General features: G+C 44.0%; 1 protein-coding gene across 1 annotated transcript in view; it reads left to right on the top strand.

Annotated features, from left to right (window-relative positions):
* Window positions 1–13,680, top strand: part of FNDC3B (fibronectin type III domain containing 3B) — a 296,455-nt gene that overhangs the window by 207,475 nt on the left and 75,300 nt on the right. Inside the window, exons 9-10 of the mRNA XM_008055647.1 lie at window positions 1,292–1,430; window positions 4,413–4,466. Coding sequence (XP_008053838.1) covers window positions 1,292–1,430; window positions 4,413–4,466 — 193 coding nt within the window. The remainder of the gene's footprint in view (window positions 1–1,291; window positions 1,431–4,412; window positions 4,467–13,680) is intronic.

Raw genomic sequence — 13,680 nt, forward strand, 5'->3', positions numbered from 1 at the left:
TTTTTTAAAAATAAATTCCCAGTATTAAATGAAAAAGTAGAAAGGAAGATGATACAAATTCACATAACCCTGCTTTCTGCTGTGTGAAAAGATGTCATTGCAGCATATCACGTGCTTTTCTTTCACAGCTTCTCTAGCAAGTTCAGGCACGCGTGCTCGGTGTTGAGCCAGACTTCTTAATGTGCCAAACAGACATCTTGAATCTTGACTCCATGTGCTCGAGTTAAGCATTCGCATGGATTAGACTGGACCTGAATGTCGGTTTTGTTGAATTAGAGAGAGAAGCACTTAGCGGTAGCAGGTGCAGTTCTCTGCATGAAGCGTCTGTGTTTTTTACCGAAGTATGTTGTGTTATAAAGGATTTAAGGGTGACGCCTGTCCTTTGCGTGTACTTTTGTGCTGGCTCTCCAATCTGTGGACTCATCACCACTTCTTGTCCCTTTCACTCAACTCTTTTTTTAAAAAATTTTTTTATTTTAAAGATGTGGGTTACAATTCAGGGTTAGGTATACCAGTGTTCATTATGCAGGTACCCTTGTTGATGAGGTGTGCCCCTCCCTCCCCTGGCAGTTTCCCTCAACTGCCAATTGCACACCCGCCCCCAGCAATTTCACACAACTGCCAATCCCTTTCTTACAGTATTATTATCATTGTTCAAGGTTCACTTATGAGTGAGAACATATGACACTCTGTTCTTTGTTTCTGTGATAGGTCACTGAGTATGAGAGACTCTAAATCCATCCAAGTTGCTACGAAGTCCATATGTTTGTCCTTCTTTTTGACTGCATAATATTCCGTTCTGTATATGTAACGCATTTTTTTAATCCAGTCCAGCTTCGATGGGCAGCATGGTTCTATATTTTTGCTATTGCTTTCACCCAACTCTTAACTCTACTTTTAGGCTTTTTCCAGGTAAAGGCAACTAGAGAGTAGCTTGTTAGTTTTTGGAATGTGTATTTGGAGACCATTCTGAAGATTAAAGTTTATTTTCTTACGTATCATCTACTTACTTATGATGTACTTACTTATAATGTACTCTCCAGTTAGCAGATCCTGTCCATCTTAAAACAGCTGGGTGGCACACACTGAGGCAAATACCTGTTGGGATGACTAACCCCCACTAATGCTGACTGTAGTTAGGTGAAAACAAGACCAGCAGAGATGAGCATTGCGTTTTACTCACTGTTCAAGAAATTCTGTTCATCTGTGGACAGCCTTAGGGTGAAGCAAAGACAAGAATCCTGACCTTCTGTGATGAGCCCCTGATGGTGTGTGTCTGTTTTGTTTTCAGGGTGTATGCCATGTACAATTCGGTAAAGGGATCCTGCTCTGAGCCAGTGAGCTTCACCACCCACAGCTGTGCGCCTGAGTGTCCTTTCCCGCCTAAGCTGGCACACAGGAGCAAAAGTTCACTAACCCTGCAGTGGAAGGTGGGTAGCTCCCAGCGTCAAGAATCGTCTCGAATTAATAAAAGGCCAAGTTGTAGCCATTTTAAATACTTACTTAGCACTACTCCAGTTTTGTGATGTGTTTGGTGTTCTACACGTGAAATCAATTATTATCAAAAGTTGTCATGTCTATAAAAATTGGGCAAAAGAGTGAAAGAAGGGAACTGCAAAATACGGCTTTGGGGAGTTTGTAAGTGATGTCAGTATTTAAAATACCTCATTTGCATCACTTTCTAATAGTCTAGTTCATTTCAACAAACATTTGAGAACTTCAAGGTTTTTATAAAGAAAAATTCAGAGATGAAGTAGCTTTATGGCCCTTCTGGCTTCTTCAGTAGTGATGCTCAAGTGCTTAATATTTAAAACTGTCTAGAAAGTTTCGTGTTCTTAACTATATGAAGACTTCATCAAGTTTCACTAATTAGGTCTTGCATTAGTCAAGATTACTAATTACCTAAAAGAGGCAGAATTAGATCGTTTTTATGAAACATAAATTATTGGCTAAAAATAGCTGTTACCCAAGAGATGTCCTGTTGCACCTCCCTGAAGGGCCGTCGCTGTCTTACTCAGCATAGATGTGTGTTTGAAAGAAAACAGTAGACTATGTTATCAGTCTCTGTAGCAGTTATTTCATCATAGCAATATTTTAAAATATAATTTAAAATATGTGGCGGTAGTATAATATGGTTTGGGGAAAATACTAATATATGAAAGAAATAAGATGCCTAGGGATATCCATTATTGGCAAAGAAATGTTTTATCTTTTTATTTCTAGACCAGAGTCAGATTTATCTAGGGAGTTGATAAAAGAATTGAGCTCTAGTGGTTAGCAACAAGGCGTGGGCTTCCGGACATCCCTCTAATCTGGGCAACTACGTTATTGCCAGTGGCCAACATTGAGTGTGTTACTTGGACAAAAAGTTTCAACTGGCTTAGAATCTGAACTATTTTATTTTCCTTCCTGGCTTCCAGGGATAATTCAGGTCAGTGATTCCCTACCTTTTCAGAGTTTTAACACCCAACTGGTCATCATGGGTTAATTCCTTAGTGTATGTACATCCATCTAAAAAAGTGTGTTCTATATTTACACATACCCTTAATGCAAATATATTTTCTTAAGAAATGACTTAAAATACATTTTGTCTGGAAAATATAAGTCTTCTTTAGATTACCAGAGGGACCCCGGGGTCTTACAGACCTGAAGTTGGGAATCACTGATGCATACTCTGCTTAAAACCTGGGTAAATTTCAGGTCTCCTCTTATTCCATTCGGTTGTGTACAGACTTGAAAGTCCTGTTTGGTTGTGTGCAGACTTGAAATGCCCTTAGAACAGATTCCCTGATCGTAGGACTCCAGGTGGTAGCTCAAGGACAGGGGCACATGCTCTGGCTGCCAGTTCGTCCTTGAATCTACAGGGACGCTGAGAGAGCTGAAGATCTTCTGCATCTTCTTGTTCGTCAGCAGCAGTTATGACTTACACCGATGAGGCAAAGCACAAACCTGAGTCAGGAGTTAAGGGACTAGCGGTGGGGTAGGATATCACCAAAGAAACTCCCAAAGAGCACATTCCTAGAGGAATGTGTGAGCCAGCATAAACATATTCCCGTCTTAGAAATGGGGTCTCAACTAAAACTTTGATTTTGTCAGTTATTTAGAATGTTAAATACAACACTGCCCTATTTTCCAGGCACAAAAGCCTGAGGCTGCAGTTTAGAATTTATAGCATACACCCAAGATTTGAGTTTTGGGATTCAGAAATTGTGTAACTCAGAAGGGAAAAGGAAGGAAAGGAGAGGAAGAGAATTTTGTTAATAATTTAACTGACAATTCTGAACCCCTGATGACGACTTATTGTTCACTGTAATAGAGCAACACCTACTGTTTGCTGAGTGCCTCCTCTCGTGAATAGTTTAGTAGGTAATTTACATTTTCTCCCCATTACTTATCACAACTATCTATTCTTGGAACAACTAGACATTGGCATTAAACAGCCAGCACTAGACCACATGTGAAAAATAAGCAACCCAGCCCAGCCAGGTTCAGATGCAGCTCTGGGGAAGGAAGTTCAGCTGCTTTTTCCCCGGGGTAAACCGGGGGCTGTTTGCTGGGCTCCTGCTTGCTCTTGGGAAAGAGCCAGGACTGGGCACATTTTAGAAGTGGGAGACCTGGTCCTACTCCTCTTCCAGTTGCTTCCCCCACTGCTTCCCTGTCTCTCTCAATCTTACTGCACTGTTGTTCCTCGGAGGTACCCAGTGCTCTGAAGGTGGCACTCCTAGCAGGGCTTATCCCAAAAGTACTCTTTTCCCGAGTTCTCTACTTGCCTCCCATTGTTTAAAACCCACTTCCAAGGGGAAGCAGATCTCAGCATGCTTTTAAAAGGAGAGCACGTGATGAAATTTTTTTTTTTTTTACTAACTTGTGAAGGACTAATGTAGCCTCTTTAGTAATCTATCCAGAGGATCTCATTTTTCCTCCTCTTTTTTTTTTTTAAAGAGGAACCTTAATGCCAGAGATGGTTTTCTAATTTTAAATACTTACTCAAAAAAAAACTGTAGGAAGAGAGTTACAAAATAAAGACTGTGCCCCATGCCCGCTGCCCCCAGGGGTGTCTGTATTTCTCAGCTGCCTTTTTTCCCCTGTATTTTTGACTTTAAAGTGCCTCTTAAAAGTTTTATGCGCAGAGGAAGTAGGGCACAACGAAGGGAGTACAGGAAAAGGTGGTGGGCCAGCAGGTCGGGCTGCTTGTGGGATGCGGTTTAATTACTAGTGAGGACTCTGCAGTTGAGCTGTAGTAAGGTTGATGTGTGATAGTGTTTGACCAAGGAAGTGCAGGAACCATTGGGTTTATCCCCCTGAAGGGAGAGCACAGCGCTATCACAGATATTGTAAGTGAGCCAAGTGGTTCAGTTATATGTTTTTGTCTGTGAACAGCTTTATTTAATTTAATTTTATTGTCTTTTTAGGCACCAATTGACAATGGTTCAAAAATCACCAACTACCTTTTAGAATGGGATGAGGTAAGCTTATTTCCATGTTCATCCATCTAAATAAAACTGCTGAACAAATACCAACTTATTCTTTTATAAGATTTGCTAAACACAGAAATGAATGTAAGTAGAGAAACATTTAAATAAATAGTTATTGACTGAATAATGGATTTGAAGCAGTATAATGAATTGTGAGTTAAAATATATATGGACCTGGCTTATTTGCAAGCAGCGCTACCTAAAGACATAACAGATTTAGACATAACTGGTTTGGGTGTTGGGTGTCTAGTTAGCCATTAATTTGCATTAAAAATGCACTGCTTGGCAGGGCACGGTGGCTCATGCCTATAATCCCAGCACTTTGGGGGGCTGAGATGAAAGGATTGCCAGAGCCCACAGGTTCAAGACCAGCCCGGACAACTTGGTGAGACCTCATCTCTACAAGATATCAAAAAGTTAGCCAGGTGTGGTGGCACATGCCTGTAGTTCCCGCTACTTGGAAGGCTGAAGCAGAAGGATCGCCTGAGCCCAGCAGGTTGAGGCTGCAGTGGCCGTGAGCATGTCACTGCCTTCAGCCTGGGCAACAGAGTAAGACTACGACTCGAAAAAACAAAACAAAACAAAAAACACTGCTTTGTCCTCCTGACTGCTTAGTTGGTTTTGATGAAGTAAAACCCCTGCGACCTGGGAAGCATGTCTGCTTTTTCCTCTGTGGGCACATATGTGCTTTATTCCTGCACTTGGAGCAGGATGTGGAGGCCACACTTGACCCGTGTACAAGCACCTTGGGGGTTAAACAGTCATGTACTAGGTGTCCTCTTGACTGTTTCTGGTGCCAAAGGTCCTCAGGTGGTGTCCTCTTATTCTCAAAGCCAGCCTGTGCTGACTGACGAGCAGCCCGTGTACTTCTGGCTAATGCTGTGCACAGAGTCTGAGGCCAGAAACACGTGATGCAGCAGGCTTTCGTTTCTAAAAAGTAACTGTACTTGTTCCTGCCAACCTGAATTCTGTTCATTCATTTACCTTCACCGTATCTGGTCCTCCTGAAGTTGGACAAATAGGTTGAAGATTTTAGGCATAGGTAATATGGACTTTAAGGGGGAAATGCAAGTTAACTAGTCTTTGTGATCTAAATTTGGAGGGGGTGAAAGATTCAGAACAAAGTTTTAAACAAAAAGTGACTTGGCAAGTATAGAGGAGTATTTTAACCAACTGAAAACCAGTTGGGCTTCTGCTGTGAAAGAGGGATCCATCATCACTTTCTGCAGAAATGTATTTTCCCACCTGGGCTGCATCTGAGCAGCTGTAGGCAGACTTACGGAGCCAAAGACAGCCATCTGTTGTTCCCAGATTCCTTCTGAATAGCTTGTATATGCAGGATGGAGAAACCTCAAACTAATCTGTACATGCCACAGATTAGGTGAATTTCATTTCAAGGTGGTTTGGTTGCAAAGTGAAGCCATCTTTCCAGCCTATATAGATTCTTAAGTCAGGAGTGTTAGAAAGGAACTTGGGTGACCTGTGAGCACATAGTAACATCTTCCGTCTCCCACTCCTGTGTAAGGATGAGTGAGAGTTTAAATTAAAGTCTATTTTTAAAAATATGTTGATTTGTTGCACTGAACTGATACTTTTTCTCATGTCTTGAGGTATAGAGACCATCAGTTAAGAGGAGCTTTTTAGTTTCAGCTGCCTTCTTCGAGCATTGTGTGTGTAGGGGTGTTTTCTGTGTTTTTGCTGTTTCTCTGCCTAGGGCCATGATCTCCTAAATTGAGGAAGATCAGAGAAGTTGAGTACATACTGGCACAGGAGACCTCCCAGGAAGACTGGGGTGTTGTAGGAAGTGCCCATGGTGGCTCAGTTGCTGGCCTTTTCCTTAAAATACTACATGAAGGTGTCTTGGCATGATGCTAAGCGGGAATCCACCTTAGCCCCCGATGAAATGGAGAGGCCATGCCTGATGACTTCTATTCTCTAACCTGCTTCGGGGACTGATGGTCCTCCTCGGACTAGCAGTCTGGAATGTTCGGCGTGGGGCTTGGCCTTCTGTATTCCTCCTGTTTGGTCTTTGTTCGGCTTTTCTTCTTTCGCATTCTCTGCTTTGCTCTTTCCTATTCCTTTTCTCTTCCAACTTCCAAATTCGTACTGGTGTGGGCTCTGTTGAGCCTTGCTGGAGATTCTAGATTAATTGACACTCACCTACCACAAGGCTTTTGCCATCAGAGGAATCCTCTGATATTCTACATCTTATTATCCACCTTCTAGAAAAACTCCTGGATCCCAGACTCTGCTGCACTCTCTAACCATTGCATGCAGTGAGCTCCCTGGCAGAAGAGGGTGATTGAAGGAACACTGAGACTAGGAGACAGGGGTTCTGTTCCACATTTTATCCTGGACAGCTTGGCTCTCTGGTCCTCAGTCTGCCACTCCATGAAATGGTCATTCGGTTACTTCAGCAGCTGGTGTGCGTTTACATTATTTGTAATGTAAATAATCTGTCTCAAAGTAGATTATTCAGCCTTGTCTCTTCTGACGAGATAATGTTTTGGAATCCTTTGCACTGTCGTTTGGCCCATTCGTTAATTATTTGACAGAGCTGCCCCCGTGCCTCCTCGTTGTACACTATCCTGTGAGGGTCCTTACTGGGTGACTGAAAAGGCTAACAGATGCTTATCTCCTTGTTTCACCTTTAAATTGACACAAATAAACGAACTTTGCTTGCCACCTGCTTCTCAAATTTTCCTGTCCAGTAGCTTCTTTTGTTTGTATTATACCTCTCTCCTTCACAGTCCCCATATAAAGATTTTTAAATGGTGTCATCGGCTTTCCCAGCAATGAGAATTCAAGTAACAGTAGCCAGTTCTCGCCTGCCCATTCTGTCATTTCAGAAGTGACGTTTCTGACAAAACAGTCTGACAGTCTGTGCTTCTAACTGTGTGACTGGGTCGGGGATGGGTAGCCCTCTTGGGGCCAGCTGGCCTAGTTAGTTTTTGCACCCCACATTTCTAGGCCTTGACTCGAAGGTAGAAAAGCAAGTGTGCAGAGGAGAGCAGCACCTGGCCTGCAGGAGGTGTGAAAATGCGAGGCTCTGGCCATCCCTCTGAAGCCCTCTGCTGCAGTTCCTAGGACTGCTTCCAGACTCTGTCCAAGTAGGGGCAGCAGGCGGCAGGGCCGAGGAATGGACAGGAGATGTGTTGCTGGAATCACTCTCTGTCATCGCCTCCCAGGAGTCAGAGCTCTCTTCCCCTCTCTAAGGACATCTGCCCCATCACACGCCCACAAGCCCCTCTGTCGTGCTGGAGGGCCGCAGAAGCAAGCTTAGATTGCAGAAAGACTGTGGGGTACAGAGATGCTGGACCACTTCCCATAGTGAGGCGGGTCCTGTTTGGAGTCTTGAAGATGGCCACGTTCAGGAATAGCATTCTGCCTTGTCTCTGCTCTGGCACTTGGTCTGAGAACCTGGCCTCTCTGCATGCATGCAACCACTAATGTCTGGGGATCCCCTGTGACCCATATTTCTATTACTGTACAACAGCACTGGGTAGAGTCCCAGGGCACTCTATTCTTTGGTTTCTTTTTTAATCACCTTTCCAATAAAATGATTAGGGTAAACATTTGAAAGCTTTGGCAAAGTAAGAACACAGGGCATCAAGCCCAGCTTTCAAGCCTCGTAGACAAAAGGGGCAACAACCTTTATTTCTGCTAGGATTAGAATGCTGTACTGAGTTGACCTTCCTAGGAAGATCCATCTGCATCAGTAACTGACTACACACTGGGCTTGAAAGCACCAGGACAGGTGGGGCCCCAACGGGGAAAAGAAAACAGGATGTGTCCAGTCCAGGGGAACGGGTATGCCATCTCTCCTCCCCTAAATTCATTGTCATTAATTTCACATCATGGTTGCATAAAATTCACTTGGAAATTACTCCTTAATAGTTCTATAAGCACATTAGCTGCCTGCTTTTTCCTCTATTAATAACTAACTAGACAACCCATTAATCTTTAAATAGATGCAGGAAGTAACTGTGACTTTGAAATGGTAATTAGCATCTAAAAGTGGAGCATACAGGTGTCACTGGCTTTTCAGCTGTGGTCATCAGTTTTGAGTTTCACCTGAAACAGTTCAGTTTTCGTTACTTGGAAAGGTGTGGCCTTTCCTGGACAAGTTCCTTTGTGGTAACTCATGATTTAGTGTTTGGAGCCATGTGGCTTGAGAGCTTGCCTTGCATTTTTGTAGACCTTCAGCCACTGTTTCTTCCTTGGGAGACTCCCCATTATGGGCCGAAAGGCGGAAGGTCATCTTCAAGACAGTTTTTTACTTGACTGTTAGATGAGTCATCATCACATTTTGATTTCCCAGTATTCCCCCCCTCCGATGTTTGCATTTTAATCCGCAAGTGATAGTCATTCTGAAGACTGGCAGAAAGCAGGTCGGAAGCACCTACAGGTTTCTATCTGCTGGATATGAGTATTACACCCAGTGCTGACTTAAAAAGAAAAGGGAACTCTTTCATGAATTTAGTTTTGGTTTAGTGCAGAATCATGATGCTTAGATCGTTGCTTAGATGCTAGACTTTTCAAGGTGGAGCTTCTTTCCCCAGTGGAGAGTTGGTGGGCAGGGAAGATGGACATAGTCCTTGAGGCACGCCACCCCATTGGCCACCCGTGCTAATCCCTTTGACTTCTTGTCTCCTCCTTGGGCACCTTTCTGAGCTGACTTGCTGCTGCTTTGCTTCTCTCCTAGATAACATATGAGAATCTAGTGGAGGCAGGAGTTTTTCTCTAGAAGAAGCTATGGGGAAGGGATTAAGGATATAGAGGCCTTTTAGGAAAAAGAATTAGGAACCACTGGATTGAATCATTGATAAGTGCCTGTCTAGTATGTTTTAAGGTTTCTAAATAGATGATCATCTGGCCTTTTCCTTGAAAACTTGAGTAAAGGGGTTAATGTCATAGTTAAATAGGAGCTTTCTTTTCTATTCTAGAAAAATTGAGTGTTATAAAGGAAGTATTTATGGAAACCTAGCTTGTATTAAGTTCTCTTAGGTAGAGTTTTAATTTATGCCATTGGTACTGTTGCAACTATCAGAGCAAATGCAGGTCTTCCAAGATCTTGCAGTGAATATGTGGCATGGATTCATATTAACTAATTTTATTCATATATATGTGTATACTTATATATATTTCTATTTGTAGTGTTCATATGAAGAAACTTTATTAATTGTCTCCACTTTGTCTCTTAGTCAGATTTATACTGCTGTAACAGAGTTCCTGAGACTGGATAATTTATAAGGAACAGAGATTCATGTCTTGCAGCTCCGGAGACTGGGAAGTTCAAGGTCAAGGGTCTGCATCTGGCAAGGGCCTGCTTGCTGCCTCAAGCAGGCACACAGACAAGAAGGCAGCACATGAAAGGGAGAGAGAAGGGGGATAGTCTCACCATTTTATCAGAAACTCACTCCCACAATAACCCAGCCACTCCTGTGATAGTGGCATTAATGCATTCATTAGGGCAGAGCCCTCGTGACCTAATCACCTTTTAAAGAATAAAAATCACCACCTCTGAAACCTGTTACATTGGGAATTAATGTTCTAACACAGCCAGGGGGACACTTTCAAACCATAATAGTCTCTAATCATGGTACCCCAAGCAAGTAATTTAACCCCTGAGTCTCAGCCCTTCCACTTGAAAAATAACTTCAATGATCTCACAGGCATGTTAAGATTGAATGAGATAACCTGGGGAGTAGCAGATTCAGTGTAATGATTATTCCGTGTTGTTGATGCTAGCTCACCTAAGCACATGTTAAGATCTGAGGTAAGGTCGTGCCTGTAATCCCAGCACCTTGGGAGGGTGCAGTGGCTCACTAGTGTAATCCCAGCATTTTGGGAATCCAAGGTGAGAGGATTGCTTGAGGTCAAGAGTTCGAGGCCAACCTGGACAACGTAGCAGGACCTCATCTCTACAAAATAAATGGCATGGTGGCATGTGCCTGTTATCCCAGCTACTCAGGAGACTGAAGTGGAAAGATAGGCTGAGCCCAAAGTCGAGGCTTTCATGCCATGGTCACATCACTGCACTCCAACCTGGGTCACAGAGTGAGACCCCAACTCAAAAAAAAAAAAGAAACCTGAGGTAGGAAAAGTCAATATTTAGAAGAATTGTCTGAAAGGAAGATGACAGTCTTCTGCCAGGAATTCAAACAGGATCCCTGAGGTCAGTATTGCTGTTCTGAACTAAACAAAAACTGATGTCAATGCTATTTATGGCAGTTAATTTGCTATTAAGCCTTCCGGACATGACATGTAGGGGCTATGTGGAAGGACCAAAAAAATAGCTTGGTGGGAATGTGACTCCTGGAGTTCCCAAGAATCCTCCTTGCATGTGAGTCAGCTTGCCCAAAAGGAAGTTCACATCTGATTTTCCTGGTGACAGATGAGTCCACACAGCTGTAAAACTCAGTGAACAAAGAATGAAATCAGTGCTGCAGCATCATTGGAGTCGAGGTGTGGAAAGGCAGCAGCAGCAGAGCCCATGGCTCTGAAGAACCACCAGCAGGCCAGGCCAGGCCCAGCAGTCCCGCAAAGAAGCTTCCTGAAGCAGGTGCCAAACCCAGGTTATCACCCTTGGGACATCTGTCTAGTCCAGGAAATTCATTCACTTAGGGATTGAGCTGGCCCCAGAGGATGTACTCGGTAACTGTCTTATTAATTGGCTTCAGTGTTGACTAGTTAGTAGTGATCATCTCTCAGTGCTTTTTGGCCCCAGTGAATTTGCACGTAACTTTCTGGTTAGATGATAGCCATTTTGGGCATGGAGGGAAGTGGACCATCACAAGCAGAATGACTTGTTGGGTCTGGCCAGATGGAGAAGAGGCACTTCCCCGAGACTTTGGTGTGCTGCCTCTGAGGCGCCATGCTTCTGAGGTTGAGCAGTGTGCTGGTTCCATGAAGACAGCCAGGAAGACCAGCTTCCATTCCCCAGCCCAGCACCAGCAGCTGGCTGAAATGCAGCGGGAGGGTGTGACTGTCCAGTGGAGAGTGGATGCTGGGTTCTTTGGGATCCTGGTCATTAGAGACCATCTTTCACACATGGGCCCTGAACCGAATCTGTGGCCTGCAGAGTGGTAGTGTTTGGCCATAACACAGACCTTCACTGCCACGTGGAGGGTGATTTCAGAGAGCCAGGGGAATTGCTGTCCCCACTGTAGCTGCTTCTGAAGGAGGCCAGGCCAGAAAGGACTGAATAACTCAGAGGGGTCTTCAGGTGCCAAGACACAGTTAAAGGCGCTCTCTGCTAGGGACCTCAGCCCCAGACAACCACACACCCTCCTGCAGGTGCTCTCCCTGCTTCTCACCCGTGACACGTGTACAGGGTAGAGTTGTGTGTTTGGGCAGCAGGCTTGGTGGGAGCTTCTGGCTAAATTGCCAGCCCCATCTTGGCCCTGGCACCTGATTTATCAGCTCATACTTGTCATGCCTTTTGTTGCCAGCTGGAAGAAGACTCCTTGGCTCTGCTAGTCGGATGGACCAAGCCCATCCATTCCTTGGTTCATCTGCAAGTTATACTAGCACCCTACCCTAAAATGAGCCCTGCTGGTCCTTTCTTCCCTCTCCTCGGGACAGTGCTTGCACAAGCCCTGGACACCAGATGAAACTCATTATTTGGAGAAGTATATAAGAAAATTTTGTTTTAAGTCAGAGGACCTGGTGACCATACTTGGCTATTTTAGGCAGCCAAGCCTCTCCCACTAGCAAACTGGTGTGCAAAGGGATAAGATGCATGCAGTGTTTATTTAGTGATGTGCAGCCCAGACCATCTACCCCCTTTTCTTAGCCTTTGAAATGTCTTCTGAGCCAGGGTGCTCAGTAAAATGAAGGCGGCATCCCTTGAGGGCAGGGAGGAGCTTGGTGTAAGAAGCTTCTTAACCCACCCAGATGCGGGGTGTCCCCCTCCCTGTTAGGAACCTCGTTTTCTGTAGGGTTATGCTGAACACATAGCATGCTCTTCTATTTCTCAAGCCAACGTTTATCTTTAATGTTGCCTAGGGCCGGCCAGGGCTGGACTGACTTCTAAATTTAGATGCGCTAGCAGACTAAATCTCAGAGCCTGGCAGTAGTTCAGTTGGCCAGTGCAACTTTATTTTTTGTTTGATTTATCGTTGCCGTTTCTGACAGGTTGAACTATGCTGTTAACAGCATGCCCAGCCCGGAATCACTCAGCCCATGTCTGGATTCAGCAGTGGGCCATAAGCACATGACAACTGATAACGAAATTCATGGAAAGTACTTAGCAGGCAGTTGTCAAACCTGGTAAGAGGGTTCAGGAGGGCCATAGGTGTGGCTGTGAAAGAACCTGTAAGAGAAGAGCGACAATGGAAAGAGGTCCCAGATCAAGAAAACACCAGGAGGAGTAAGTCATGCGACCAAAGGGAGCCAGTTCACCACGAATTCTGACACCCTGGCACTGGTCATTCTTATTCTTGTGCCAGGAGTGAAGCTGTTATAAAGAGGAACAGGAAGGATGGTTTCCAATCCATTAATTTGAAGGCAATTGAAAATATCAGCCAACTGCATCCGTTAGTGCCAGCAGGTTGGAAATACCCACTTCTAGGGTTGTCAGCACCAGGGTACTTAGAAATGTTAGACAGAGCAGCCACAGCCCCCGCAGGCTGCAGCATTAAGCTATCAGGAAAACACTGTAGTCTAAGGTAATCGGGCTATGTTTGGGTTCTGTGTATAGAATTAGCCATGGATGTGTTATGTTCCTAACAGGCAACCAGCCTGCTTAGAGGATTTCTCTTCCCAGGTACTGAGGACAGTTTTATGAGGATACAAGTTAGGAAAGAAGAAAAACTGACTTGAAAAGGTTCTTCTGTTGTTTTCAGTCTTTCAGTTACATGCATTTGCAAATTAACAGCAAATACGTTGTTTTTAAACATATTTTAACTTAAAAAGCTAGTTACATTTATTAACTGAGTCAAATACTCTTTATATACTCAGCTACCAGTTTTCAAATAGGCAGACCATCTGTAAATTAGTAAATTAGTTTCTTCCCCTGGACTCTACTCTGCTGTGTGCTTGTAAACAGATGCCCAGAGATGATGGAAACCTGGGTATATGAGGACACCCTCTGAACTTGCTGTTCACTCACAGCAGGTGTGGCTTTAGGCTGTACCACACCTAAACTGTCCCTGAAAGACCATGGCAAGTCTATATTTTAAAATCTCCCAGGGCTACTGTA

The sequence above is a fragment of the Carlito syrichta genome, unplaced genomic scaffold, assembly GCF_000164805.1.
Source record: "Carlito syrichta isolate Samal-C Ts95f unplaced genomic scaffold, Tarsius_syrichta-2.0.1 Scaffold301908, whole genome shotgun sequence".
In the NCBI taxonomy this organism is placed as follows: domain Eukaryota; kingdom Metazoa; phylum Chordata; class Mammalia; order Primates; family Tarsiidae; genus Carlito; species Carlito syrichta.